The following is a 27,702-nucleotide window of genomic DNA, read 5'->3' on the forward strand; positions in this document are numbered from 1 at the left end:
TGAGAATGTGTGTTTCATTCTTCGATATGTATCCTCATTATCTGTAGATGGAAGGTTACAATTATGAGAATGTGTCTTATTCTTTGACATGTTTCCTCACTATATGTATATCAGTGGCGGGGCTAGGGGTATTGGTCAGAGGGGGCGAGAATGGACTGTAGGGGCGCTTTCGGCACTATCTAAGCGGAGCGCCACCACAGGTTGGTGCGGAGCGTACAAAATTTTTTGAGTAAAGATACTCCCTAGATCGCCGGAAATTACCCCTTCCGGGCCTTTCTAATTTGCTGATAAACGAAGAATAAATAGCCGTTAGAGCATTTTGACAGAAAATTACACCAACAAAATGTGACAAATGTCAAGAGGTAGATGAGAGCGCAATAAAAAAGTCAATAATCGCGAATAAGAAAAAAGTGGTAAAAAGTTGAAAAGGGCGCCAGCAGTCCATTTGAGTCCGTCGGGGGGGGGGGGGGGGGCATTTGCCCCCTGACTATATGGACGCTCCGCCACTGATGTATATGGAAGGTTACAGTTATGAGAATTGATTTTATTCTTTGGAATGTTTCCTCATTGTCAGTAAATGGAAGGTTACAGTTATGAGAATGTGTTTCCATATTTTGACATATTTCCTCACTATTTGTAGATAAAATGGTACAGTTATGAGAATGTGTTTTCATTCTTTGAAATGTTTCCTCATTGTCAGTAAATGGAAGGTTACAATTATGTGTTTTCATTCTCTGAAGAAAATTCCTGCTACGGCGTCAGCATATGTGACACGACACTTTTGTGAGAATGTCATATATCGACTTGAACCCTCCATAGCTTTCAAGGGCAAATGTTATTTAATCAAAACTGAACCTTTATATCTACTAAGGTAATTATTTAGCTTTTAGAAGTACATCAAGAATATCTATTTTCAAATTAAATTTAGTTATTAACGAGAACAATTCGAATTAGATAAAGATAGATTTCGAGGCTACTACGTAAACACATAACATCCCAGGACTACCCCTGGCATTAAACAAGCATCAGCTTGTCAAAGAACAAACTCATAAAAACGATGTAGCCTTCTTGAGGTGTTTATTTTACGATTATCTACAAACGTACCACCCCCCCCTTTCTTTTTTCATTATTATGTCTTTGCAAAGACCACAGTGGAAATAAGACTGGGGTTTTCTTTTTTCTGTTTTTTTTTATCTCTTCTAGAACCGGTCTTTTTTTTCACGCGTTTTCTTTCTATACATATAGACAGTAGGTTAAGGTATATCTATTATCTGCATGTTAATCTGATTTATTGTGTCGATAGGATCACTTTTATTACACTTAATAACACACCAGATACCGTTTGTTCAAATACTTCAACTTTTTTATGACTTTGCGCAACCCGTTTTAGAGGTCTAAGATTGCAACCGCCAGAGTGTGAACACCCAAACAGTTTTTTTTTTGTCTTCCAGAAAAAAAAAAAAAAGAAAGAAAAAACACGTGTGTGGTTGAAGTAATTTCCTGCCATATAGTAGTCTTCGATATGTATTTCGTGCGCCGAGTTGTCCAAAGTGGACGGTGTATGTCGTTTTCTTTGTTAAATCGATTTCTTTGTTAATGTGTTAGTGAATGAATATTCAATGGGGATGCTGAAGGGACCTTGTGACACATCTGACAGGGAAAGTGGAGAATAGGAATGAATAAAATAAATAAGAAAATAAATTAGAATATAAAGATAAAGAGAAATTTATACTTAATTTGTTTTGGTTATGAAGTTAGAGCAAATCATCTAATATCCACATATAACCGGATAACATTAAGTGTTTAGGGATTCACCTATTTTTACTCCCAGTAAAGAGATCAGCGAGCCCTGGGGGGGGGGGTGGCATTTATCCAAATATTTTCAAAAGAAATTTTAGAGTGTAATTCCTCTTCTGATATGTATTTTAGACGAAAGAACAAGACGTTTCATAAAATATTGCAGTTTAAAGCAAATATGCCCCCTTACCGGACCCCCATCAAGGCTCTCCCAGTGGCGGTCCATGCACTCCCAACTAATAAAAATGTACCCCAATTCAACACTCTTCCTCCTACGTCACTGTTTAACCCAACGGAGAAAATTCTGTATCCCACGGAGGTAATGTAATATTCCCCCATTTGTTTAAAAAATCTTAGGCCTATAAATTAACACGCATCCCGACATGTATTTAAACATGGAAATATAACTCCAAATGTATGTAAAAATGGAGATTTGTATGTAAATATGGATATGCATAACCGACTCTCAATGTATGTAGAAATGGAAACGTAGCATATAGTCACAATATATGTAGATATGGAAACGTAACATAGTCACAACATATGTTGCATGGAAATGTAATATATATAGTCACAATGTATGGATACATGGAAAGTAACCCGTTCTTAATGTATGTAAACATGGAAACGTAACATATCGTCACAATGTATGTAGCCATGGAAACGTAATATATAGTCACAATATATGTAGCCATGGAAACATAACATATAGTCACAATGTATGTAGCCATGGAAACATAACAGATAGTCACAATGTATGTAGCCATGGAAACGTAATATATAGTCATAATATATGTAGGTATGGAAACGTAACATATAATCACATTTAAACATGGAAACGTAACATATAGTCACAATGTATGTAGATATAGAAAGGAACCCACTTTCAAGCGAAAAGCAATCCAATTGCAATAGATGTACACGACACTGATTAAAATCGAAAACTTAATATTAAGTATTTCATTATAAGCGAGCATGGCTTAGAATGGTTCTCAAGATGGCAAAATGAATTTTAACCGATCAAAACCAAAATTGTTGTGTATATATACATCTCGATTGTAAAGTCAATTTGCTATCATAAAGCTATCATAATATATATATAAATATATATAGTTAGCACTATGGAAACCTTTTCAGCTATTTACACACATGACTATATTATTGTCGGTTTCGTAGTAAAAAAAAAACTGTAGACGGTTTGTGAAGTAGGCTTTAAAAAGTTTCAATTCACTAACTGTTAAAGATCTTCTTTGATCGATGTAATCATCCATCATTTACGGACAATGATTCTCATTTTACGAAGTTCGCAAACAATAAGCAACATAGTTTCAACGATTTAACCTTAAAAGAAGAAACAAATTGCGTAGTGCTTTGGTCATATTTTTATTACAATTTAATTTTTCATATAATTTGATGGATAGAAATACCGGGGATATATGTACTGCTTAAGTATATAGAAAATAATATTTTGATTACAATTAAAGATCCTATGTAATAGTAATTTTTTTTCAAGTAATAACAGAACAAAGTTATTCACAAAACGACTGGAGTGCAACCAATGGTATGCCAAAAAATGTAAAAAAATATTTTCATTTGTCCGTACGGTCATTTAATAATGGCATAGCATGGTTTTAAAATTGCTAACAAGAGCTGTTGTCAAAGAAAAAGTCAATGGGTACGCACAATGGTTAATTAGGACAATATATTATGCATGCAGCTTGCATAAGTACTTCTCGACAAATTTGCTGACGAATGCTGTGTCTTAATTTATAGGACAAATGCACCCTCCCCTCTCCCCGTTACCTTACCCGTGACGTCACTCTTCCAACATTCCTTTCATCAGATACAATGCTTAAGATAGATTTCTCATTGTCACTTGTATATTGTCCTTATTGTTTGGCAAAGGTAGTCTATATAACGATATCAATGTAATTTGCAGCAATTTCAAAGTTTTTGTCGCATATAAGATTGCCTGTCGTTCTGTCTTTGTAAATTCGACATCAGTTGCAAATTAGCTTGCGTCTTGGAGCTCTCGATGTACAGGTTAATGACGTAGAAGTGCCAACAAGTGGTCATCGAAGGTCGTTAGATATGATTACACATCCTAAATAATTCGTCTCATTTGTTATACTGCCTTATGTTTCCTTCAAAAAGAAAACTATAACATTGACCTACCTTAATTTACATATAGGAATCTCGCCACGCTTATTCTACAGCTAATTATACTCGGAATGTTAATGAATTAGTCTTAAATTAATGTACGTTGTTCAGGAGAAGAATTTATTGTCTTTACGCGGCTCTTTAATTGTATTTTTTTTTAAATCTCTTTTCATTGTGTTCTGATTTTTTCTTTATTTTGTTAATGAAATGAAAATTAGTTGTTTTAAAACTAAGACAAACGCCATTGATACATATCTACATCAACTGCCTAGTAAAACAGAAAAAAAAACCATATTGTTTTTGCAGAATCATAAAAGCGTCTTTTTGTATAACACGTATGGTTGGGTGTGTTGTTCACAACGGAAGTATTCCAAGCAAACAACTGTATACTGACTCTATTCGTCGTAGCGAAGAATATAAATGCCACAAAAGCAGATAAATGCCCGAGCAATTTCTTTATGACAGTCAACTATAAATTGGTCATAACATTTTCTACTTTTACCCTTTTATGGCCCCTGCCTCTTAAAGCAAAGAATTAATCCACCCGTGTTTAACATTCAACTTATAAGTTTATGATAATATTTTTGCTTGAACTTTTCGTTTCTCTAAATTGACTCTTTTTGTGGCCACGAGGAGGGGAGCTGTAAAACTGAATAAAATAAAAAGTCCAATTCCTGAGAGATGATGATGATAAAGTGAATAAATTATTGTTTGTTCCTTCAGTATAATGAAGAGAAAGAACAAAATAAGTATAAAATAGAAAGCGCCGTAAAAAGAATTTGACATTTCAGTAGAAATTTGTTTGCGATGTTTCTTTAGGGAATTGGTCGACAGTGGCAAAACGTAGAATATATGCTGGATTTTTCTTTGTGGTTAAGGAAATTAAGGATTATATTCCATATTAAGGATTAAATTTCATAATAATAGTGATGGATGGTGAATATTATGAGCAATTATGTTTACAAAATAGTAAATATTTGTTTACTCCGGCAAGACAATTCAGGATGATACCAAGTTAATTCACAGCAAAACGTAGCTCTTTTCTTTCAATTTAATGATCTTGTATCAGAAGAACAAAGGTAAGTTTTAACTATTAACTAATTAATTCACGTGAACTATAAGACCATTTATAGTAATCCATGTTACTATAATTAAATGTATGACTTCACTCTTCCCTGTTATAACCAACCTTGTTGTTTGACATACACAGGGACACCCACACACTCATACACACACATACATGAATATATATATATAAAGCAAATAAGACATAAGTTAATGATTTTTTTCAAATGGTTTATAATAGAGATTTAGAGAGAGTAATTTGATTGGTGTGTCTTTGAACAAAGACCCGCTGTAATAATCTCGGCCAGTGGCATCAATTTATACATGTTCCTCCTCATTATGTTGTTGTTTTTGTATCAATCTAGCAGTACAAATAAATACATAGAATTATTCGAAAATTTTAATATAGATATGTTATCAATAAAGCAGACTAAAAGAACAATGTGAAGCATATTTACCATGTTATATTATGACTTCATGTGCGTTTTCATGTGTTATTCGTGCATACTAAAGATCATAACTGTGTGTGGTTCATATGCCCTCATATTCATAACGTGACGTTATTATAATATATATTTATATCAACAAAATAACGTGAGTTTAGTTAGCTCTTATAATACCAATTTAAAAAAACAAAGTTATCATAGTTCTGTTGTTTTAGAAAGACATTTAGGATATGTCAGTTTGACATCTGCTGGGTTTCTTAATGTGAACTCGTAGTCTTAAACTGACACTTCAAATCATTAATAGGTCAACTGGCTGACAATTCTTTTATTAGCTCATGTATTAACAAAATAAAACATAGCTTTAACTTATCTGAACATTAATCATGCGGTGACTTACATTTGGATAATTATTTGCTTCAATGAATTACTTTATTATTAATTACTTCATTACTTAATTATGAATAACTTTATTGCTTGAAATATAACATTAAAAAAATGTCTAAACAATAAAAAATGTTGTATTTAATGAGGTTTTCCTTTAAACAAGAAGAGCTTCACGATATCGTTTTGGGAAATAATTCGTTCTTTTGTTCTTTTGTTATTTTCTGTTTTAGTGAGTTTAAGATCGACCCTCACGAGAAACATTTAACAATTTCCAATTTCAAAACATTACTCCAGTTTATGAAGTAATAATTTTAATAATCATGCAATGAAATATATGAAGTAAGTTCATACACAAACGAATCTATTCATACGCACAGACAGTCCATTTACCGTACTTCAATTGGTGAATGATATCGTTTTCAGCTTCGAACTGCATTTTCAAGTCCATGCATTAACTATATTACATAAAAAGGCAATAAAAATGCAGACATTAAGACATTTACTACATCGATAAACTGTTTATAGGGCATAAAAAGGCGTCTTCTATTGGATTGTTATTATAGTGCGTTGGTTTGAAATATCAAACATACTTTGCAGTGTTTTATTCTTCCATTCTGTAAGGATGGATAAGGTTCCACACAAGGATCGAATGTCATTGGTTGGAACCTCATTAGGTCAATTATTTGTTTTTTTCTTTTTAAACTTGTTTACAAACTTCCTAACCAGTTTTCGGTTTATCGGTTACGTAGGACATAACTATATATTATGCATGATTTACTTCTATTTTTTTACATGTTTTCTTCTTATTTTCTCCATCCATTTATCGCAAATATACTGTCGTAATGTTACACAGTCAATGTGAAATAATTCTCTTGGAATGTAGGATTTTTTATATTGGGTGAAAACCAATACACCTTTTTAATTATTGACAGAAATAATATAAAACATATTTTGAAATATCTGTGAGCGATAAAACCAACTTTTATGTTTTATTATTATTACATAAATCTAATTATTTTAAAGACAGGTCTGATTTAACTAGTAATTCTGACAATTTGGTTTATTTTATAGTTTATTAAGTTTCCCTGAATTGAAGAACACTCTATCGTTATATTGCTTGGGAATTTTAGAAATTTTCCGTCCAGTGATTTCGCCAGTAAAAACATGAAAAAATGTACTTTTTTAAATAATGCGTAGGATGACAGATTTTTCAATAAAGTCAATAAGAAATTTATATTTATAAAAAAAATTGTTTTATTATCAACCAGCTCACGATTTAAGACAATGTTTTAATGTAATATTTGTACCTGTAGGAAGGGGACCTACACATAGCAGAAATATGAACTTTATCAGAGAATAGTTTGTTTTAATAAACACTTCCATTCCCACACTTCATATTTCCAACATGTTTTAAAAACTAATTACTGATTATCTTCAAGCAATCCTGAGGGGAAAGCAGACATTAATTAGGTTAGCAAATTGCAAGGTATGCATTTATTTATTAATTAATTATCATCTCTATTACTCTAATAATATTACCGTTCCCTGGCTTTCTTTCATTGTGTATATGCTTTTGTTGGGTTGTGTCATTTTCCCAATGACCTTCTAAACTCTTCTATTTTTGAACACACCAATTAATTCACCGCGAGTAATTAGTTGTGTGAAAGTCAAACAAACAAATGGTTTTTACCTTTTGGTCGATTCTACATACGATTAATATATAGTCAATAAACTTAAAACGATTCCCATAAGTTATGCGTCTTGCTTGAACAAAGTTTTTTTTGTGATAATACTCAGTTTAACAAATTGTTTGTTTATTATCATTTGTTTTCACTCAGTTCTATGAAAGAAAAAATATATTAATACTCAGTTTTAATAAGGTTTCCTTACTCTATGTAAAAGGTAGCCATTCATACACTGAAATTGACAAAACATTTATACGCTAGTATGTCACCCAATAAAAAACTCGAAAGGTGTCATACGTTTACCATATTAATATCATTTTAATTACATCTTTAATTCATTAATCAATCATAGAAAGGTGTTACCCATCAGTTCGCATGCAGGAATCAATCTTTGAATCGGCTACTAGAATCACGCTCAGAAGTAAACACAGCGATGGCATTATCAAACAGTCAAATAATTCTGTATTATCTTTCATGAAAAGTTGCAGCAAAATAATGTTAAACATCTGATGACCGTTCACTTGAGGCATTGCTATTAAACTATGACTATTTTATTAAGAGGGGGGGGGGTGATGTTTATTTCCTAAGTTTACTCATTAAATAGAAGTCTGAAATTGTATATTGGAAATTGATGTCAACAATGTGAAACAACTGACACATATTCAGTCGAGGCATCACAGTAGGAGCAGGGAGTTGTTATGGAACAACTCCCTGGTAGGAGACTGCATTGTTGTTCTTTGTTGTTTATATTCTTTGGTCATTATAACAGTAACAAGAGGTGTTATTATCTAGTTTTAATCGCTAAATATCTTAAAATATATGTTACAATCTGGTGTATTTTATTGCAGGGATCAATAAATTGCTTAAGCTTCAAGAATAAAGTTGTAAAGAAAAAACACAAACGAAGGCATTATTTTCAAACAAGATCAATAATGTCAGAAGTTATTCAAACTTTTAATATTTTATTATTATTATTAATAAGACTTTTTGTATTTATTGTTGAAGAATATTTACAGCTGTAAAGAATAAATACAAACGAAGGCATTATTTTTCAACAAGATCAAAATTTCAGAAGTTGTTCCAAATTTTAATATTTTATTATTATTATTAATTTGACTTTTTGTATTTATTGTTCAAGAAATATTTACACTGGAGGAATTTAAAAATAATGAAGAAATAAAGAAATTCTCATCATGCATTAAAATAGTTTTAGGTCTATTTGTTTTAACAACATACTGTGAAATAAATAGTCTCGGTTAGGTTATATAAAAATATTACTGGGCGATTTCATTTGAAGCCAATGTATTTCTAATGTGTTATAACAGTGAAGGTTAGCGCAGTTGTTCGGTATTTCTAGCACTTGCTCTCACTTTCAGAATCCTAACGATATTCCTTGGGACGAGGAATTCCGCAATATTAATTAATAAGGTTAAATTAACATTTTAGGATTGTTTTTGTATAAAAAACATTGGGGGATGGTTATCTTTTAATATCAAAACTAAATTCACATTGTTTTGGTGGCAGTGTGGAGAAAAATAGTGCCAAAAGTCTAAAAACATACTTTGCTGTTTTGCTGTGATTTTTATTTTATTCTCCCCCAAATGTTTGTCCTTTTCATTTTATTTTAGGAGTAGAAGCAAGATTTTTAAGAAAAACTTTTTTTTACAAACAAGATATTTTCTGTGCGTTGGGGAAAAGGTTGTATATAGTCATCCATATAACTTTTTTAAATTTTACATTTCAAAAACTATATTGACCAAACTAAGCGGCAAAATAAGAAGCTGTAATCTGATAATATATTTTAAATAAATTTAAGTTTGTAATAAGTGTCAAAAGCTACAACCATTAAGAACAAGCAACTCTACAGAACACAAGATGCTTTCTCCAGCTGTGCGGAGGTATTCCATAAGTTTTTTTTATTATTTTATTTTAATACGCCATTATTATTATTTTTTTCATGGATATGCAAACCGAATAAATCGAGGCGGGAAATAACGATCCTGTGAACTTGCTGGTGATTTGGTTATCAAAGTTACATCAGATAAAAGAGCATATTAGTACGCCTTATTCACAGCACTTGAAAAAATATTTATTTCTGACCAAAGCGATGGACTTTATCAGCCTAAGTTTGGACCCGATATCATGTCTAGTCAGGTTACTAAATCAATTTTAACCTTTGACAAATAAAACCTCTACCTGAAGTGTTTTGTCCTACGATCGTTCGGTTTATCTGTATGTTCAGACGCCATTAAAAAGATAGTCCAACAAATACGTAGGTTTATAGTTTAGGTCAAACGGTATAGGTTCTGTGAAACATGTAACCAACCATGACATGTTTCTAACCTTACTATCTGAAGTCTTTACATAGGCTATGTGGTGATGCTATAGCTTCATGTTTGATAAATTCAACGGGGGTTGATTTGTAAATGTACCGCAGTTGTTATGCATGTGTACAATACAACAATGTGCCGTAGTGTGTATATCTTTCTATAGTCATACCATTTTAATATATATGAACGCAATTTGCTAACGTTGCAAGATGCGTCAGTCTAATTATCAGTCAGTCAGTTTGAAATTATTTAATGAGGCTCTGTTCTGTTTCAAAGATTTGTAGAGGAACCATTAAAACTGACAAAAGAAGGAGTCATTTTTCCTTTTCAAAATCCCCGAGTTTAATAAAAATAATAATTAATTAATTAATAATAAACAAAGACAAGAACAAATATGAAGCCCATTTTCTGTCTTGTTTTTTGTTTATTAGGGTTTTTGTTTTATTATTGTCTCTACTATTATCCGGATTCTCTCCAAAATAATCATTAAGAGCCAAAAATAAAGAATAATAATAATTAATCAAATCTGTGCACACCTGTGCAGCATAGTTTAAACTTTAGCTAGATTTAAGATTTTTAACGAATCTAATAGATTAATAATCGACTATCGAGGACAGTTTAATGTAGATTTATATGTTTTGGTAGTAAATAATCAATATTAATGAATAAATTAAAGAAAAATAATCAATTATCTCTTATGTCGATTTCAAGTTAAAACTGGTTCTAATTTTACTTTTTATAGCAATCAGTAGACTTGACATCGCAACAGCGATTTATCTTGAAATAAAGGACTAAATAATATTTACAATTTTTAGTGAAATTCATGACACCGGGAATCGTGAATATGATAAATATTTTATACTATATTTACACTCTGAAATAATAAAGTTTTTATCTCTACTTTTATTCTTTTTTATTTTTTATAGGTAAAACGAGAACAAAGGACAAGTACCGCGTTGTTTACACCGATCATCAAAGGCAAAAACTCGAAGAAGAATTCCGATTTAACCGGTACATCACGATCAGGCGGAAAGCCGAGATCGCGATGGCGCTGGGTCTATCAGACCGCCAGGTGAGGGACAATTCCCTTTCTTCTTTTGTTCCATGTTTCCTTTGTTCTTTTCGATAACAATGGTAATCATTGTGAACATGTTTACAATTGAAAACAATTATTATCACTATGAAATATACAATTTAAAAGAAATATTCTTAAAAGGATTAATTTTGATGTAGGCATTTGATCAAACTTGCAATACAGTATAGTTATGTAAGTTTATCAATGTTACTGAAGGAACAAGTATTTGACTTTGTTGAATTCGGCAAAAGAAAACGAAGATAAGTGTTGGAAAAATAAGTTTCTTTCAAATACTTTTTAATTCCACTTGATATCTCAGAATTATCAAAAATTGAACCAAAATTGAAAACAAGTTTTCCTTTATCTGTTGTCTTTGTTTCTTTTTCTTTTAAAGACTTGGTAAAAAAATAGCGAAAAAATAAAAAAATTATTAATGTGTAAAAATTCTCTGAAAATTGCTTATCGTTGAATGTTAATCTGTTTTGATATAATGTTGCTATTGGTTAAAATGTATTAAAGTTTCTTTTCAGTCAATTATATTGGTGATGTGCTCTTCCAAACAGTTTAATATGATTTGATACAATCAAAAATTTCAATGACAGAGAATGTTAACTTTGATGGGTTCTGTTATGTTTTATGTGAATGTTATTAAGTTAAGTTAATAAGTGATGTCAAAATATGCGCAGACTATGAAAAATTAACCCAATTAAACAAATCAATTGCTTAATCGTTGTTTGTCTGTGATTGTTATTGAAAATGATATTTATCTTTAGTTATGCCCTTGAATAACAGGCCAAAAAGAAATAAGTTAAAAGACAATAGACCATTTTGCTTATATACATAAAAATATAAACTAGATTTAAGAAAACGTAAAACGTAAAATAAGAATTTTATTAATAATTTCTACATTGGAAAACTTTGGCATGGGTTCCACATTCCCGCCATGATAGTTCTCTACCGTATGCCCGACTTACGTTTAAAGTCTTAAAGCTAATTTTGAAAGGTTTAGCGATTTTGTTTAAATTGCTTGAAGGGATTAGGGAAGTTGATTGTAGCAATTGCGACGCGTATCTGTATATGTTAATAATGCTATAAGGATATGTTAATAATGCTATGGATATGTTAATAATGCTAAGATATGTTAATAATGCTAAGGATATGTTAATAATGCTAAGGATATGTTAATAATGCTAACATATGTTATTAATGCTAATGATCTATTATATTTGCTTAACACAACCTGTAGTTTGATTCCGCGCATGTCAACATTTGTATTTTTGGATCAAGGAAATTTTTGACAAGTTTGAAATCCTTTTTCTTGTGACATTTGTATCAGAATATCACATTTGTGTTAAGAAGTGCAAAGTAACCTAGAAACTTAACTGATAAAGGCAATCCAGAAATAACGGCGGGGGAAGGGAGCAGAGGAAGGGGCAGGGGGAAGGGACAGGGGGTAAGGGACAGGGGGTAAGGGGCAGGGGGTAGGGGCAGGGGTCTCGTTATAGTACCGTATAACAAATGTAGAAGTGAGACATCTCTACCTACATCAATCAATCTGTCCCTGAGTACCTGAGTTCGTTAAGTCGTTTAGTTTTCATCAGCTGTTTTCAATGAAGTGATTTATTCTGTTCGTTTTAAGTCGACCAAATATATTTAAGGTTCTTTGTCACGAAATTTTCCATCATACGCAATAATTTTTTTCTAAATCGTATTTTTTTTCAAAACAGGTGCAATTTGTTTTTGTATCGAAAGATGAAAGAATTGTATAGGTGTATCTATGACTAATGTATTTTCTGTAAATGTCAGATTACTGTATATTTTATGATCTTAGATAGACGGTAGTCGATGTTGTATAAAGTTGTGATTTACTATCTGGCAAATGATGGAAGCTAATCACATTGCCGGAACTCAACTGATGTGCATTGTAAGTTATATAACATCAACCAATTTATCACAGCTATGGAAATAAAATATGCAAAGTTGAGACATTAACCGTACTTTTGACGATTGAACTGGTTAAAGATGGGAAGGGATTTCCCTCTCTCTCTCTCTCTCACTCGATCGATCGATCGATTGCATACGATATGATCAACTGTCCCTGAAACGCAGTTTCTTACCGTATCACCTCAAAGAACAACTAAATATTGCTCCCCAACTTGAACCTACTAAAACAAATTATTAGAACTTTTCAAAAGTATACTATTTCTGGACGAACAAGACTTCTTTGATAGTGGATATAAACGGCTTTTTGAGGTGTGAACCTAACTGCCCATGATTTATCTTGCAAGCGTGTAATGTGTATAGTAGTAATACTGATGATCTGTAACAAAGTCTGTCTGTCTGTCTGTCTGTTGCGTTGATGTCATGCCCGTCTGGCGATCCAAACCGATAATGGATAGATAATGAGTATCATGGAAAGATAGTCTGCTTACCTTATGCACCAGAATTACATCATTAATGGTGACTTTGTTAATTAATTTATTAATTTGTAAGGTTTCTAAATGATATAAATAAGCCATTGTATATTTACAAAATTGTTTGGAACACAGGCTATAATCGGTGTTACATTATACAGTGCATACTTGGTACTTAAGGAACAGCCAACAAGTTTGTTTTTATCCAAATAGATTCTTAATTTGATTGCAGGTTACTGTAAATATTACTTGATTTGGACAATATTTATAATCTAACCCAAAATGCGGACTTGAAGAGATTGGCTATTTTAAAGTTTTAGAAAAGTTTGTATGTAACTTTGATATACTACAAATATTTACCGATCAGATGAAAACTAGTTTATAGTGATTCCATTACATGATAGATATTTTTTGTCGCCAGGACAATCTTTTATTTCGATAAAAATATTTGTACTTCCTTTCCTTTCGCACTCCATTTGAATATAATTACGTCACCGTTAACTGCTTATTTGATCGGTTTAGCTGTTGTTTAGCTGTTAGGAGTTAAAGGTATGCAGAATTGGCCCCAATTATGCTAGATATTCAAATATGGTTACCTTTGGTCAAAATTGTTGAACTGTTTTTATTACAACTTTGTATGAAATTTTCCTCACTGGGACATTCAGTCATTTTGTGTGTTCCTTAAAAATGTCTGAGAACAATTTGGAGAGTAAAGACCTCCAGGAAATTCCTTTTGAAAACTTCTAGCAATTAAAGAGTGCTATAATTTGGGGCCTATACTGACTTCCTTTCAGGACTTATCTAAAAAAAAAGCAATGAAAAATGATAGCTAAAATGATGATTCAGCAAGAATCCAGTCTATGAGAATCACATTTGGTGACACTTCTTCATTTCGGTTAAATTTTGTATATTTATATCTAACTTTTATAGTTATTTGTTCTGTTTTGATCAACATTATTAATATTAAAAAAAAAAATAAAGAAAAGAAAAGTAACAATTATGAAAACGTTGCCATCATGCTAATTTTTCTGTGTCTGAATCAGTAAAGTAAACTACATTGCTGGTTAAAAGGGCTACAATTATTTATGCAACAAGAAAATCGGACAAATGGGGAACTGATAGTGTATTAATAGTTTTCAAGGGTGTAAGTTTATTCACGGACAAGGTTTACGCTATTGCCCTAAAAGTATCATCTTGACGTGTGAATGTTTTGTTCTACATTGAGGTCTAGTTGAATATTAAGCTCTCGAAATGAGGAAAAGAGACGGTAAAAGAAGTAATTATTAAGAAAGTATCACTTGCTCTATAAAAAATTAATATTTACTCTATACTTCCATTTTCCATGGTTTCAGTCATCCATATTAAGGTCAATAAAAACTGCATTTTCTTAAATGTAAAATTTCCTCTTTCACTTGTTTTTCATCTCCGATAGGTTAAAATCTGGTTTCAGAATCGACGAGCGAAAGAGAGGAAACTGCAAAAGAAACACCAACACTCGGCTCCTGGACAACAGGAAAAGGGTAAAGCGCCCTCACATTGTCAAACACGTCGTGGACAAACCGTTGTGAAACAAGAGAGCGATAAAACAGCAATCAAGGAAGAGACCGTACAACCGACACCGGGAACCGCTAAACCGAGTACATCGGCCGCCGGTGTATCGCGTGTGGCCAATGACGCTGTCGTTAGTGATAGCGGTATGTCTGACTCGAAATACGTTGGTCGAAATTTATCGTTGAAAACCGAATATACCGTTGACGATGGTTTGAGGGTTTCGACCTACCCTGGGGTAGTGGCCTCCTCCAATGGTCACATTACTGCGGGTAACTTTCCCGGAGAAAGGGAGCAAATATTGCAATATGTGCATGCGTAGAATAATCCGAGCTTGTAAACAAAAAATTGTGTCCAAGTAATTACTTTCATGTTATTGATCATAATCTAACCTCATTTTCGAAAGTTTTGTCAACATTTTTCGAAAATATTTCATATATCTAGTTTTTGAAATATAATTCATAATCAGACGGATGTTAAGATTACTGAATTGAGCTATACTTGTCCCAATATACTGCTTTGGTTATTTCCTTATTTGTTTCAGTACCTTTCTTTCCCATTCTTAACTGGTATATCCTTACATTATTTGTCCTAATTTTCCTACGTGTTATACTGGCAGGTCATTTTGGATAGTTCCATTAAAAATCAAAAACCTTGATCAAATTTCAAAACCGATTGAATTCTGCTTTAACAAGAAATAAATATTGCTACATTTATATGAAATTTAGCAAGCATTCCGTTTAATGTTTTTTACAAGAAAACGGTAATTATTGCACAATGGAATACACTGTGTTCGTCGGTCGTTCTGCCGTCTCCGTCGGGCACAAGTAACCTACTCACTAAAAAGGCAAATTAATCCGAAAGAAAAATGAAGCCAGAATTAATCTTCAAAATACACAATGCTGATTGCTTTGTATTTTTCATATCACTTTTTTTTTCTAGGTAACATCTATTAGTCACATAGTTCAATTTTATAAACGTATGCTACAAAATTGAAGATTTGTTGTTGTGTAAGTTTATTCGTTTCTTGGAAGAATGTTTACAAAGCAGATAAACAAAAGACAGTCTCAATTTCCAATGGGAATTAAAGAATAAACAAAAACTTGCTGCATTTACAAGTTACAGATTAGTATAATGTACGTAAGTAGAAACCACAGAGGCTAAAATAATGAATCGACTTAATGTATATCTACGTCAGTGGAACGAGCCTTTTTATAGTGAGTATATGGAGTGGAGTGTTAGCTCAGTGGTTAACGCCGGTGCCTTTCAATCATAAGGTCCCGAGTTCGAGTCACTCTAAGATTAATGTATGTCGTCCAGTTAAAGAGTTGTTGACAATTCATAATCATGGACGTTTCATATGAATCTAAGAGACTGACTTCGGTCAGCTTGCGGCTTTGATAAGCCAATGACGGCTTCTTCGCGAGTTCCTACATGCAGGATGATCTAAAATACATACATACATGGTTACACGCACAGGATTTCATAGGTGGGTGGCCTGTGGGGCGCAAATTCAAATTTACCCAACTGACGTGGGTACGGGCATAAACCATTATGGACGGGTTGTAGGTGGATGAAACATTTGATAAAAGAGGGGTGTGGCAGTGGGGTCGTTGACTGCGACTCCTATGTAGAGGGTCTTGATGTCCTCCCTTCTCCTCCCCAATTTAAAATTTAGACTTGAAATAGTATATTCTGAGGGATTTTTAGACTATAAATTACGTCAATAATGAGGTCTAAATGCAAGGTTGTGATAATAAAAATACACATGAATTATGAAGGAATACAAAAATCCTCCACCTGAACATCCCCCCCACCCGCCGAATGACCTAAGAGTGTACCACCCTTCCCTTCCCCCTCCCTTGGGCACGGCACTGGCTACTCGAGAACGAACTATATATAATGCACTTATTGAATGTATAAAACAATGACAATAATGGAACTACACCTTATCGTCACAGTTCGGAATATACTGAATGTTTATGTTCCTCCGCATATATACTTTACAAGAACATTGAATGCTAATGATGTAAGTCTGTTCATCCGTTGTGCTTAATTGTTTGTACCTGATCACCGCTGATTTTTGAACAGTTGGTTGTCCTTGGTCACTGAGCTCAAAATTTTATCGACATATTTGATTTTTTTTGGCCCCTTTCCACAAAAGGATGAAATGGACGAAAGAAAGAAAACAATTGTAATTGTTTTTTTTTTTTGCCTTTTGTGATTGTTCTCGGTTTCCTTCCCGTAAGGAGAAATCTTTTGTAATAAATACCCCTGGGCTTAAATTCAGAGGCTTTTATAGTGTATATTATACTCCCTCTATATATATTTTCATGTAATCTTATTTTATATCAACACTGTACTATATACATGTAATCCCCATTTTATATATACTACCCGATTGCATAGTTAACTCAAGTGATGCCTAAATACAGTAATCTGTGTAATCTGTGTAATATGTGTAATATGTGTAATCTGTGTAATCTGTGTAACATGTTACATTATTCACTTGACACTTTATTTCCATATACACTCACTTTTACCACAGAAAATGAAAAATATCAATGTCTTGTGTTTTTTTAATTCTAAATCAATAGATGTCTAACACTTGAAACACGTTGAAACTTTGAAATAGTTGGCAAAGTAAAATAAAATAAAATAACAAAGTAGTTTGCTGTTAGAAAGTTTCCTGGTAAGATTAGGAAACATTTATTTCATGAAACCAAAATTATTTTTTAAAGTTCTATCTCGTGATATAACTTAATCAAGGGCGGCGGAACCGGGGGGGCACAGGGGGCACGTGCCCCCCACTTTTCCTCAGGTTAAAAATGTGCCCTTTTCTACATAAAAATTGAGGTGTCTCAAGTTAGCAAGAGGCCAGGGAACCAGAATGAACACTCGGGAAGGGCCGTTTCCGGCCATCTGAGGGCATTGTAAACCCAAAAAATTGTCTTATACGCTCCGCGCCAACTGATGGTGGCGCTCCGCTCAGATAGTCGTGCATACAACTATGCAAATCCTGGCTACGCCCCTGACTTTTAATGAATTTCTGTGGGTCAAACTCAAAGTTATTTCGAGTGGGAAAAACTTGTTAAGATATTAACAAGAAATAAACTCTAATTCGGAAGTTCCTACATTAGCAACTAGCATGATTTCACCTCATTCTGTCTCAAAAGAAAACTTGTTCCTTGTTTCCCAATTTGCATATTGGATATTGCAGTGCTAGTATGCATATTTTCCTTGAGGGTGTGGGGGGGGCGTTGATGGAGTGATGTGTATACGCAAATAAGATAATACAAAAAAGAGTTATAAAGGGTACTAAATATCAGGCTGCATCAGTCCAATCGAATTTCTGCAAAGTGCCCTTCGACGTCGGTGCCCCCCCCCCCCAGATTAAAAGTGCTTCCGCCGCCCTTGAACTTAATGAATGGCGAGAATTTTGTTTTCGTTCCCACACCTACTAAAAACACGTGTTACATTATTTGACAAAGGTTTAAAACTCGTGTATACTGCCAACCTTTGCGCACTTTATCTCTCATTGAATTACCACCAGAAGGTTGTCACACAAATTGAAAGGTCGAAATTAAAGTCTTTTTTGAAGAATTTACTTTCATCCAAATTGTCTCTTATTAAACAACATAGAATGACAACGGTGAGTGAGATTATTGTTATAGGACCATCGCAAATATAAAATCAGAAACTCCATAATTGAGATTTCATTTGTTCGATTATATTTCAATCTGTCCGTGTGTATTTGTGTAGAGTGTGTATATGTGTTTGTGTGATTCTGTACATTAATTTGAGTCTCATACCAGAAGCAGCATCAGAGCTGAAAAGTTCCATATGTTACTGAAAGGCAATTAGTCTTAAAATATAAATCTGTTTGTTTTTCATATTTTCTTTTTTCATTTTTTTTTCTTGTCTCTCAGACGATTGCCGTTCTGAATTATAGTCCGGATACAAAGTTCAACATGAATTACAATATGTTGACTGAAAGATATTCTAAGAGGGGTGTGTTTCATTTTTTCTTTATTTTTTATTTTTCTTCTTGTTTTTTGTTAGTTCAAAATTACATAAAATAAAAGGCAGCTGTGTTTTGTTTTTTGCTGTTTTTTTTTTTAAAGTTTCTCTTCGACGAGTCGCTAACATGATAAATCAGGCGATCTTGATTGTGTGCATATTAAGAGTAATTAAACACAAATAGAAATTATAATACCAGTGGCATAATAATACACCAACTGGGTTTAGTGGCGTAGTGGGATATGTTAAGGTCACAGAATCTGTTAACCATGCAATAACAAGTTGATTTGTATGTCTAAGACATGCACATTTTTAACCAATATGTAACTATATACATTTGTACCTATTGTGCAGTACCGTTGTCATATCGGAGTAAGAGACGCCCGCGGGGAGGACGGGGATGGGGTGGGGGGGGGGTTAGTGGTGTGGTTTTACCTTCAAATGTTGTCGCCACCGATCCTTGTTTAGTTACTATGTAGGCTTAAATGAAGTATTAAAAAAAAGGATAAAAAATTAGCAATGCGCACAAAATGTATTTTAAACGATACTTGGTATTAATGATCTAAATAAATTGAAATAAAATGTTGAAATCACGTTTGCATTTATCATCCATCATATTAGTTTTTCCCCTTATAATTGATAGAAAACTCTTAACTAGCGTTACCTCATACCTTTAAATGAAATGTTCTGTTCCTTTTTTTCTCTTTTTCTTTCTATATTTGAAAACCTAGTTTTCGATGAATATGATAGTTTCATGATATTAAAATTACTGGAGATAATTATCGCAAATATTTTGTTTTCGCTCGGTTAAATTGACAGGAGTTAATTTTACTGGAGTTAATTAATTAAAGCAACCTTTTTGCACGGTTTTGTTTGAAGGGTAACTTAAATTGTTCACGCTGTTTTAACAAGGTTTTTCCTTTTGTTTATGGATTGTATTGCTACTCGCATAACCGCATGATGGCATTTCTGATCAATCTTTTTAAATATTTTTTAAAAAATATGATAAGTTTTTTTTATAGCCTAATACTTATATTTTGCACGAAATATTGAGTTCAACTGGGGGATGGAAACGTATTTGCGAATTGTTTACGTATCAAGCACATTAATTGTAGAGGTTAATTAAACCTGAAAAGAATTCAATCATATCATCTTTCTTGCTAATCAGACTTTTTTATTTTACCTTTCAGGAATAGAAACTCTAGTCTAATAACAAGAAATATCTTGCCAATGTTGATAAATTAAATTTATATTCCTATGGAACGAATTTGATTACTTTTTGAGTTTTCCATTTGATGTTATGTATATTAGCTGAAAACATTATCCGGCTTTTCCTTTTTTCGTTCTTTGTTCTGTATTTTCAATATTTTTGTTTTTGTTTTGTTTTCTTATGGTATTGTGAACTGGTTTGATGATCCAAAATATAAATACCAAAATTAATTAAAACAATGTTATAGTCTGTTTCTTTATTTGTTTTTATCTCTTTAAGAACAGGTACATTAATTAAATGAAAGAATCAATTAAGTAGAGTCCACTCATAGGAGAGAATTCCTGTATTTACTTAAAGACTTTGACCGAAGCGAGTATTCATATTGCCCGGTGCTTTTCTATATCATGCTCAATTTAACACTTTCTGCCATAAAAAAAAAAATGAACCACTTGTTTTCAGTGTTATTGTAGTTTATTGTTATTGTGTTTGTTTGTTTTGCAGACAATTACGTAGCCATTAAAATAACTCCGACTACCGTAATTGAATGTTAAAATTGGTCGATTTTCGTACTAAAACGTTTTACCAGTTGTAAATACGAAATAGGCTCCACGTACGATGTGTATTGTTTTTTTTCAAGATACCCCACCCATATATACAGTGAAAAAAACGTTCACTGAGTAGCAATGCATCCTAACCTAGCATATATGCTAGGAAGAAAGGTCACATGGGGTCAAATTATTTTCACCTCTCCTTTGATACCACGACCGCCAAGATATATCACATTTAATGAGAATGTGAATTTGTTACCTGAATTGTTTCTATATTTGGTAAAAATTCGGATAAATTTGGAGAAATAATGAATTTAGTACGTTTTTCATTTGAGTTATTTCAGCTGGTTGTAATATTGTGAGAAATACCAGTCGATTTTGTAGTCACGTATTATTTCGTCATGCGTGCTTATTGAATATTCAAATGTTTGTATAGTCACATTATTAACACAGTTAGGTTTTAATTGCAAGGCTATATCCTACAGAAAGTGCATGCATGCTTTTCCGTGAAGAAAAAGAACACACTTCTGTTTCACATATCTTACACAAAGAAGAACATTTCTTATGGATATTTCTACGTGAGGATATGGATAATTGGGAGAGTGGGGTGGGGAAGGGGTGGGGAGGGGGAGGGGGACCCGGGCCTCTGCTCGTATGAAGGGGTCTGGTGACTACATGCATTCATAACGACAATAGATAGTATGTGCACGTCAAAGCAACATTCTGATGTATATAGAAGAATGGAAGCCAAGATGAGAAATTAAATTCCAAATAAACAAAGTTCATTGTGTCACCCCTTGCTCTGAAGTCGGTCCTGGTTCCATTACGAACATATATCTTCCTTGGCCTACAATAACAAAGAGAAGAAGATAATGAAGTATAATTGTACTCAGTAAAGTCATAATGCCAAACACGTGCAATTTCAAAGACAGTATGAAAAATAGAAATCAACGAGGCAAAAAATAAAAAAATTGAAATAAAAACAATAAACAATAAAGAATAGAATATATATATATATATATATATATATATATATATATATACGTCATAGGCCACCATCATGTTTTAATCAAACATATATCAAATTTCGTGTACACTTATTGATGAAAACAAGTTTGCCTATGTTTTTTCTATTATCGTCGAAATAAAACAGGGACGATTTTATTTCTTGCAAAATAAATAAACGTCTGCCAAAATAATTAAATAGGATACACAATTACTTGTAACCCCCTCCCCCTCCCCTCCCCACCCCCACACACCCACCACATGTATATGTAGTAATTAATAAATAATCAACTCAATTCAACTCAACTCTTAATTCAAAACTGAAACTCTTAGAAAATAATGCTTACTATATCGATTTTAAGAACAGAAACAGGCAAATTATCCCATTACCTCCATTAGTCACTTAAGTACTTTCAAAAAAGTATTGAAACAAAATTATTCGAAACAAGTTTTTTTTTTTTTTTTTTTTTTGAAGTGTGCTGACCTCAATTTAATTCCTTCGCTTTGGCAAGCGGCAATCATAAAGAATATTTTCACGACGAATATATCCAGTCAACTTACAAAGGCTTCAACAACCACATATACCTATTTCAACAAGCCCTAGTTGAAAGGTTGTTCTATATGCCGATTATCTTGATGACATAGTCCACATGAAAGGGTACCGCCGCTGATACAACAACCCTTTATCATTAACGACTTAATTTACATACGTCCGGCATTCCAACGTTGTGCTTTCTTTGTAGGCTACTGCATGACAACTATTTTTGTTTTACCCTTATTACCACAATTTCCTTCCTATTTTTGGTTTTACTTACTATAAACGAAACTTTGTCGCTTCTCTCTCTCTCTCTCTCGCTTTTCCAATCCATTTTCTTAAGTTTATCCAAATCTTGATTTTTCACTTAATATACGTTAAAAAAATGTTAAAAATGTGTACCTTTTATTCGTAGAACAAAACCATTGGGGAAAAAATGTGTGATAATAGACATAGGCCTTCTCAGATGTAAACAAAAGGTTAGAGTATTATTATTATTTTTAAATTTAGTCCCGGTGAGATATATGCAAGAATCATATGAATGAAATATTCATATTTGCACTCACAAAATCTGAACGGATATTCAATACTGAAAATATGTCAAATATGTATGTGCACAATATGCAGGAATTCTAAAGGGATATTTAATGCAGTTTTAAAAATATGCTGATTTACTAAAAAAAAACTTGGTCCTTTACTAAAAAGACGTCGTTCATTTTTTAAACAAAGAATTGTTCCTTGCATACATTTCGGGACCATAATTGGGCAGTAAGACTGTAATTAAAATCATCTCAAATCCATTAATTTACACTGGAGACAATCCCCCCGCCACACCCCACCCCTCCCCAACCCCTTCAATCCATATCATTCTCCCTTTTTAGTTATTGAACGATGGTTGGTAAGTGACTACCACGTTTCCGTGGTAACAACAAAACTGCCTAGGACTACCAATTAAACGTTTATGTAAATTAAAGCTAGGGAATGGAGTTCTTTTCTGAAAAGAAGAAAAATAAGAAGAAGCCAGGACTCGACACTGTTGACACTGTGTTATTAGGTATTACAGATATGTTACTGTATATGATGTGAACAGACTATTGTGTGTATTGTCGCCAAACATGTGTTGAGCACGTTCATAACAAAGATTCAACTTCAGTTATATATTGGCTCCAAATTGAGGCATGCTAAAAACAATGAGAGAAGCTTACCTTACCCCCCCATCCCACCCCACGGTACTTTCCTAAAGGCCCATGATCGTAAAAACTAATCCCATCCATTGTGAGGATTATTTAAGCAGGTCTAGACAAGTTAGTGTCTCAGCTGTGCGGATAACGTCTTTCTTATATCGATGGTAGAATGCTTGTTAAAGCTTTGAGCTATTGGAGACCATCATCTGACTGTGTTGCATAATACCGAAGACAGGATCAGTGATTGATCCAGCTTCACCAATTAATCGATCAATCAGAAACGTATTCTTAATTTGAACTTTATTTATAGAAATTCGGCAAATTGCGGTGAATAATTGAAGACAGTTCACTCGAAGTATTACAAAATAGTCAAATACTACACATCTTACTTTTTGTTTTGTTTTTATTATTTCAAAATTGGGTTTATTTCCGAAATAAATAATCTCACCAAAAAAGACCTTTAAAGTAAAATGAAAGACAAGAATGTTGTTGAGTTGACTAGATGTTACATACAAGGTATACGCAGTTGTTATATCATGTAGGGGTTTAATGACTCAAAGAAACCCAACTGGCAAGCTGTTTTAAGTTACAATCAAATTAACTAGTTGGCCTGTCAACGAACTATTTAGCAAAGTACGAAAAGTCAGGAACTATATATATAAACACACTGTACACGATATTTAAGTTTTACAGGTAACTGCTTCATCGTTACATCTACTTAAAACCTATAATCAAGTGCATGGTTATCATAAAAAAAAATTCTTCAAAACATTAGAAACTGAAATGAAATTTCTTATATTAATGGTGTTTGAAATCATTTGAGAAAAATTATATGCACTTGACAGGAGAAGCGAACGGCATTTTTACGCATATAATATCTCTTTTTAACAATCTCTTTACATTCATATTTTAAGGACGAATTTTTGCTGTTTTGTTTATTTGCACTTTTTTCATCGTTTAAGGGTTTATTATTCTTTAAAAACTTTTCCTTTCGTATGTAATAATCTCACTTTTACGATAGATGTCTTTTATTTTTACATATAACTTTTAGATGATATCTATTCAGTCATTTTTATTTGACTGTTTTCAAAGGTTTATTACATATCGTTACATAAACACTATCATAATTATAATAATAAAAATGCCATGTTATTCTTTTCAAGAACGAAAGTCACAACAGAATTGTTTCAAAGACAATAGGAATCTTGTTAAAGGGGACATAAAGATCTCGTAAATAGTAGAATCATTTGTTGTTGTTACCTGGTGATGGAGTTGATTTCAAAAGTGATACTATTTCTCCATTTTTATATTCATATCCTGGATATTTAATAAAAGAGTTTTAGGAACCCCCGTCCCCCCCCCCCCAAAAAGAAGGGGTATTGCAACATTGTGTAATCTCGTAATCTGGTCAAAAAGACAAAATACAGTATAACACTTAAAAAAATTGTTTTTTTTTGTGTGTGTGAAGAAACAACAACACAGCGACACCAAGTATAACTATGAATGTTATTTGAGTAACAAGATTAATGTTAAAAGACTTTACTTATTAGTTTTGCATAAACTGTAGCAGGTAATACCTGTTTGCTTTTCGTGCCCAGGTTCTTTCCTGGGTGACTTTTTCTTAAAAAGTATACCTGTTTGCTTCAATTTCTTTGTGTCTGTTTGAGAAACATACAATATTTGTTGTTACTTTGCGGAAAGTATATTGAAATAAATGTTGGCAAAAAAAATAAATAACTATGACAAACAAAAACTAAAATTATAAACATAAACATTGACGGTACTAAAACATAACCTGTTGGTTTTCTCTCTTGTGTTGTAATTTACCATAGAGGAAGGAAAGCTGAAACATGTTACACTACAGCCTATGTGGATCAAATGGACGTATATGATTACAAAAACAAAATAAATTAATAATAATTAAAAAGTGTGTTTTATAAAGAGCCTACACCCATGAGGTGGGCGTAAGAATGGTTAGCATTTTATTATTTTTATTTTAACATGTGATATAGCTTTCTAAACCGGGTATTAATTGTGTTATATATATATATGTAGATATATATATATAGATATATATATATATATATATATATATTATTACTGTTGGTATAACTTTGACCAAAAATGTGATACTTTGGAATTATTAATTTTATATTCTAATTTGGAGGGTCGGGAAGGGGGGGGGGGCGTGTGGCTAAGAAATAATTTTAAAGGATACATTTAGACTGATATTATTATTTTTTTTATTTTCTTTTGTGTTAATGTAGTTGCTTGTTTTCACAGATGGAATAATATGTGGGTGTAGAAGTTTTATTTTTTATTTTATGTTTTGGTTCTTATTCTCTTCTCAAAATACTGTTAGTAATAATGAATGTGGAAAAAAATTATCAAACCATTTTGAAGCTGAAAATTTAAAATAAAAATCAATAAAAAACAAACCATATGAATTGCTTGATTATATGGTGCTTTGATCAACTTTTAAAAAAGTACGAAATTACATAAAATCAATTTTGTTGAATCTCTCCGTTGTTTTCAAAGCTTGCTTCTATATATTTAGGCCTATTATTCATTCATACCATTTCAGATAAACATACCTACATCTGTTAGTTTTCGTAACATAAAACATACTTTGGGCAGAAAAACTAACCCTCGCCGAATTTTATTTCATCCATGCTACAGTAATTCAACGTCACAAAACCTGGTTAATTTTGTTACCGGTTTGTTGTTTGTCAAGCCGTTCTACTTTAGAGAAATACGCCCATGTCGTCCGCCTGAGATAATGTGTAGTATTCGCTGTATACTGTAAAACACGATACCGTGCAAACATAACGGGTACATGTTAATTGTTTTCGCGATACATTATTCAATAACATTTCCGAAATTCTGTTTTTTTATTCTTTCAGCTAGGGATTTAAAAAAAGAATTATTGTTAACCCCGCGCTTGTTTTCATACGATATTACCGTGAATAGTATACTTGCGTACAATTTACCATGGATATTACAGCTTCGTGTGTGTAGGCCCCCGTGAAGTGTTTGTAGATACAGCATAGAGCAATGCATGTGTTGAGGCATACGGTCTCACTTATAGTCTTTTGTGTTGCTTTTAAACTTAACTTTCAAAACATTTATTGAAGTAGGGAAATAATAAAACAATAAAACCTTTATTTTGTGCAGGGTCCGAGTGAATACTTGGAAACCTACACAGTTAGTAACCGTCATTTTCAATACAGTTAATATTAATGGCATGGCAAGTTTAAGATGTCCTTTCAACCTGTTATAATATTCAGAATTCACCTTGGTTTCCGTTTCGTTTTTTAACACGCAATATTTTGGCAAAGGACACTGGGATTAGAGGAGAGAAAACAAAATGACAATTTCTGTTTTAAATTTCTCTCAAATGCAATTTTTTTATTTCTTATAAGTTTCCATAAAAAATATTAGAAAACTCTTTCTTAAATTCGTAATTAATTGGAAAGATAAAGCAACAACAAAGATTTAGAAAAAAAAAGAATGGGGGGGGGGGAGGGAACAAAGAAATTAATATATTTGGCTTGAAATCGACGTCCTCGATATATGTAATAATGCATGACGTTCTATTTCATTATAACTCTAACTATATATATATATATATATATATATATATATATATATATATATATATATAACAGTACAACGTTATCTCTGCATTTATAAAGGATTGTGTATATGAGCATTGAAATTTCAAATACAAAACACATATTCTTAGTTGCCTTCCTACTTCTGACACCATAGTATATATAGGACAATCTATACGGTTAAAAAACAGTTTAATACATTTTAATATGTTTTATCTTAAAAATGATAGATTTTATGAAAGCAGGAACTGGAACAGACTGTTTTTGATAACTTTTTCTCCTTGTATTAAACATCAACTAAGAAATTCCAAATCCCCCACGCCCCCACCCCCCCCCAAAAAAAAAGTATATAGATAGATATCCTTCTAGTAATGACATAAATTCCTAATTATATCAAGAACAATTCTCGTTAGAAATAAATTTTAATGAGAACTAAAACACCAAACAAAATTATTTTATTATTTATTAGCTCTCCTTAAGTATATATGCTGTATCTTTAGACTTACTTTTGAATGTCTAATCAAAATTTGAAAACAATTTTCTAAACAAAGTAAAACTGGAAATATCCACCTCATATTCTTTAGAGCATTTACATTCTAAACGACTTAAATACCACATCAAGTTATACATACGTTAATATCACGATATGTATTGTATTCACTTTAAATATATCTATATACAT

At 32.4% G+C, this 27,702-nt stretch overlaps 3 protein-coding genes across 3 annotated transcripts in view; 2 read left to right on the plus strand and 1 right to left on the minus strand.

Moving 5' to 3' along the window:
- Positions 1-20,373, plus strand: part of LOC139979796 (uncharacterized) — a 45,189-nt gene extending 24,816 nt beyond the window's left edge. The window contains exons 2-3 of the mRNA XM_071990909.1: positions 10,794-10,939; positions 14,789-20,373. Coding sequence (XP_071847010.1) covers positions 10,794-10,939; positions 14,789-15,226 — 584 coding nt within the window. The 3' untranslated portion in view covers positions 15,227-20,373. The remainder of the gene's footprint in view (positions 1-10,793; positions 10,940-14,788) is intronic.
- LOC139979497 (MIT domain-containing protein 1-like) overlaps positions 1-27,702 on the plus strand; it is a 167,722-nt gene that overhangs the window by 115,530 nt on the left and 24,490 nt on the right. The gene's annotated exons all lie outside the window — the stretch shown is intronic.
- The window catches only part of LOC139979797 (uncharacterized), a 32,637-nt gene that overhangs the window by 3,957 nt on the left and 978 nt on the right, over positions 1-27,702 (minus strand). Inside the window, exon 2 of the mRNA XM_071990910.1 lies at positions 21,477-21,529. Within this exon, the coding sequence (XP_071847011.1) occupies positions 21,477-21,529 (53 nt within the window). The remainder of the gene's footprint in view (positions 1-21,476; positions 21,530-27,702) is intronic.

Source organism: Apostichopus japonicus, chromosome 14 (assembly GCF_037975245.1).
Source record: "Apostichopus japonicus isolate 1M-3 chromosome 14, ASM3797524v1, whole genome shotgun sequence".
In the NCBI taxonomy this organism is placed as follows: domain Eukaryota; kingdom Metazoa; phylum Echinodermata; class Holothuroidea; order Aspidochirotida; family Stichopodidae; genus Apostichopus; species Apostichopus japonicus.